Genomic DNA, 4,269 nt, shown 5'->3' with positions numbered 1-4,269 from the left:
TGGCAAAATAATATTGAATTTTGTTTATGGAGAAGGATGAAGGTAAATAAACTACAGAGCATTAAACAATGAACTGTCACACAGGTGGTCATGCAGGCGAGGAGGTGGGCAACCCTGGAAGTGCTCTGCATGGAGTCTCTGGAGGTCAGGGGAGGCCTGATGGGGAACTGAGAACAACCCGTGCAGGTCAGGCCCAGACCCTGTGCTGCAGACTTCAACACCAGCACTGGGAGGTACACTTTGCTCAGAAATGAGCAAACATATCAGAAAAACAAGAGTGACCTTTATCTGCAGAGAAAGTGACTACAAAATATAAGAAAACTATTTGGACATGAATGTGTGAACTAATTTCATTAATGAGGTTTTTTACTTCCTCTTTTTAACTCTTCATCATCTCAAACAACCAGAATTTCTAGTAAATGGCCAATTCCACCATGGTAACTGAATTTCTCCTCTCGGGCTCTCCTGATGGCTGGGATCTGAGTTTCCTCTATTTCACAGTATTCCCAATGACCTACCTGGGTACCCTGTTAGGGAACCTTCTCATCGTCACTGTCACCACTGCTGACCAGAACCTGCACACACCCATGTACTTCTTCCCCAGGAACCTGTCCATCTTGGACATGTGCTACATTTCTGTCACTGTCCCCAATGCCTGTGTCAACTCTCTCACTGGCAACAGGTCCATTTCAGTGGCTGGCTGTGCAACACAGATCTTCCTGGTCTTTTTTTGTGCATATGTGGAGATGCTATTTCTTACCATCATGGCCTGGGACCGCTATGTGGCCATCTGCCAGCCCCTCCAGTACCCCCTCATCATGAACCCCCAGATCTGTGTCTGCATGACCCTGGCCACCGTGATCAGTGGTGTGCTGTATGCAGGTGTGCACACTGGGAACACATTCCGGCTGTCCTTCTGCCAGTCAAACGTGGTCCATCAGTTCTTCTGTGATGTCTCCTCTCTGCTGAGGCTCTCCTTCTCTGACACCACCAGCAACATGATTCTTATTCTTGTCTCTATTATAGTTGTGGGTGGTGGCTGCTTTGCTATAATAATAATGTCATATATTCGCATATTTTCTGCTGTGCTGAAATTTCCCACCAGAGCCCCAGGGAAGGCCTTCTCCACCTGCACCCCTCACATCCTCGTGTTTTCCCTATTTCTCAGTTCTGGCACAGCTGTGTACCTGAGGTCCTCAGCAACCTCTGACACCCTCCAGGACATGGTTCTCTCTGCCTTTTACACCATGGTTCCTCCCTTCCTGAATCCTCTCATCTACAGTCTCAGGAACACGCAGGTAAAGGAAGCTGTGAGGAGAGTAATGCAAAGAAAGTTTTTCTCAGGGAAATGATAAAGTTGCATTTCAAGATTATCCTCATTACCCTGTTTGTGGTTCTTAGATAAAGCTCTTCACATCTGGGCTTTCCATCTAACCCTGCCTACACTGGGATTACAACATTAGGAGCTGATTTATTTTATAAGGTATCTTTTGTGATTTACCATATTTTTCCATGGATACTTCATAAAATGTGTAATTTTGTCATTGTATACATTTTTATTTTTAATTATTTGTTCTAATTTGTTATACATGACAGCAGAATGCATTTTAACTCATTATTCTAATTGGAGTATAATTTCTTATTTCTCTGGCGGTATATGATACAGAGTTTTACGGTTTGTGCAACCATACATGTATGTACATAGGGTAATAAAGACTGCCTCATTTTGCCAGCCTTGTCCACCCACATCCTTCCCTCCCCTCACTCCCTTTTGCTCAATCTAAAGTTCCTCCATACTTCCCTATGTTCCCCCCATTTATGGATCAAAACTGCATATCAGAGAAAACATTTAACCTTTGGTGTTTGGGGATTGGCTTATTTCACTTAGCATGATATTCTCCAACTCCATCCATTACCCGAAAATGCCATAATTTTATTTTTTTGAGGCTGAGTAATACTCAATTGTGTACATACTACATTTTTGTTATCCATTCATCTGTTGAAGGGCATCTAGTTTGGTTCTATAGTTTAGCTCTTGTGACTTGAGCTGCTATAAACTTTGATGTGGCTGTGTCATTATCGTACATTGTCTTTAAGTTCTTTGGGTACAAACCAAGAAGTGAGATAGCTGGGTCATATGGTGGTTCCATTCAAAGTTTTCTAAGAAATCTCCATACTGCTTTCCAGAATGGTTGCACCAATTTTTGGTCCCACCAGCAATTTATGAGTGTACCTTTCCCCCACATCCTCACCAACAGGTATTGTTGCTTTTTGTTGATAATTTCCATTCTGACTGGAGTGAGATGAAATATTAGAGTAGTTTTGATTTGCATTTCTCTAATTTCTAGAGATGTTGAAAATTTTTTCATATATTTGTTGATCAATAGCATATCTTTCTCTGTGCAGTGTCTGTTCAGTTTCTAAATCTATTTATTGATTGGATTATTTGTTTCTTTGGTGTTAAGTTTTTTGAAGTTTTATATATATATATATATATATATATATATATATATATATATATATATATATATATATATATATATATATATAATATATATATCCTGGAGATTAGTGTTCATTCATGTACATGTGGTAAAGACTTTCTCCTATTCTGTAGGCTCTCTCTTTATGTTCTTGATTTTTTTCCTTTGTTGTGAAGAAATGTTTTAGTTGATATCATCCCATTTATTGATCTTTGATTTTATTTCTGGTGTTGTGGGAATCTTTTTAAGGAAACCATGTCCTAAGCCAACATAATGAAGATGTGGTTCTAATTTTTCTTCTATTAGGCACAAGGTCTTGGGTCTACTGCCTAGGTCTTTGATCCATTTTAAGTTGAGTTTTGTGCAGGGTGAGAGATGGGGGTTTAGTTTCATTTTGCCACATATAGATTTCCAGTTTTTACAGTACTATTTGTTAAAAAAGCTATCCTTTCTCTGAAATATTTTTGGCACCATTGTTTAGTATGTGATAATTATTATTTATGCGGGTTGGTCTCTATGTCTTGTATTCTGTACTATTGGTCTACAAGTGTATTTTGGTGCCAAAACCATGCTGTTTTTGTTACTATAGCTCTGTAGTAAAGTATAAATTTCTGTATTGTGATGCTTCCTGCTTTACTTTTCTTGCTAAGGATTGCTTTTGCTATTCTGGATCTCTTTTTTTTTTTTTTTTAGAAATGGTGCAGTCTTTTGTTTATTTGTCTTATGACTGTTTGGTTTTAAATCACAGACTTTTGAAAATCAAAAATTTTTAAAACAACAGACTTCTAACCAGTGAAGCTTTGAGTTATTTAGACTGTGACCGAATCATGAAAGTGGCACTTTCTTTTTTTTTTTTTTTTTTTTTCTTTTTTTAATTTTTTTTTTTTATTGGTTGTTCAAAACATTACACAGCTCATGACATATCATCTTCCATACATTTGATTCAAGTGGGTTATGAACTCCCATTTTTTACCCCAAATACAAGTTGCAGAATCACATCGGTTACACATCCACATTTTTACATAATACCATATTAGTGACTGTTGTATTCTGCTACCTTTCCTATCCCCTACTATCCCCCCTCCCCTTCCCTCTCATCTTCCCTCTCTACCCCATCTGCTGTTGTTTAATTCTCTCCCTTGTTTTTTTTTTTCCCCTTTCCCCTCACAAACTCTTATATGTAATTTTGTGTAACAATGAGGGTCTCCTTCCATTTCCATAGTTTCCCTTCTCTCTCCCTTTCTCTCCCCCCACTCGTCTCTGTTTAATGTTAATCTTTTCCTCATGCTCTTCTTCCCTGTTCTGATCTTAGTTGCTCTCTTTATATCAAGGAAGACATTTGGCATTTGTTTTTTAAGGATTGGCTAGCTTCACTTAGCATAATCTGCTCTAATGCCATCCATTTCCCTGCAAAATCCATGATTTTGTCATTCTTTAGTGCTGCGTAATACTCCATTGTGTATAAATGCCACAGTTTTTTAATCCATTCATCTATTGAAGGGCATCTGGGTTGATTCCAAAGTCTAGTTATTGTGAATTGTGCTGCCATGATCATTGATGTGGCAGTATCCCTATAGTATGCTCTTTTAAGGTCCTCAGGGAATAGACCGAGAAGGGCGATAGCTGGGTCAAATGGTGGTTCCATTCCCAGCTTTCCTAGGAATCTCCATACTGCTTTCCATATTGGCCGCACCAGTTTGCAGTTCCACCAGCAATGTACAAGCGTACCCTTTTCCCCACATCCTCGCCAGCACTTATTGTTGCTTGACTTCATAATGGCTGCCAA

General features: G+C 39.0%; 1 protein-coding gene across 1 annotated transcript; it reads left to right on the top strand.

Moving 5' to 3' along the window:
* The first annotated feature begins 419 nt into the window (after positions 1 to 419).
* On the top strand, positions 420 to 1,352 carry LOC114084603 (olfactory receptor 14C36-like). Its single transcript, XM_027925641.2, has one exon. The coding sequence runs from the start codon at positions 420 to 422 to the stop codon at positions 1,350 to 1,352; it is 933 nt and encodes a 310-aa protein (XP_027781442.2).
* The last annotated feature ends 2,917 nt before the right edge of the window (positions 1,353 to 4,269 follow it).

Source organism: Marmota flaviventris (genome assembly GCF_047511675.1).
Source record: "Marmota flaviventris isolate mMarFla1 chromosome 5 unlocalized genomic scaffold, mMarFla1.hap1 SUPER_5_unloc_2, whole genome shotgun sequence".
Lineage (NCBI taxonomy): Eukaryota > Metazoa > Chordata > Mammalia > Rodentia > Sciuridae > Marmota > Marmota flaviventris.
The sequence above is the reverse complement of the archived record's forward strand: the minus strand, read 5'-3'. Positions and strand labels throughout refer to the sequence as shown.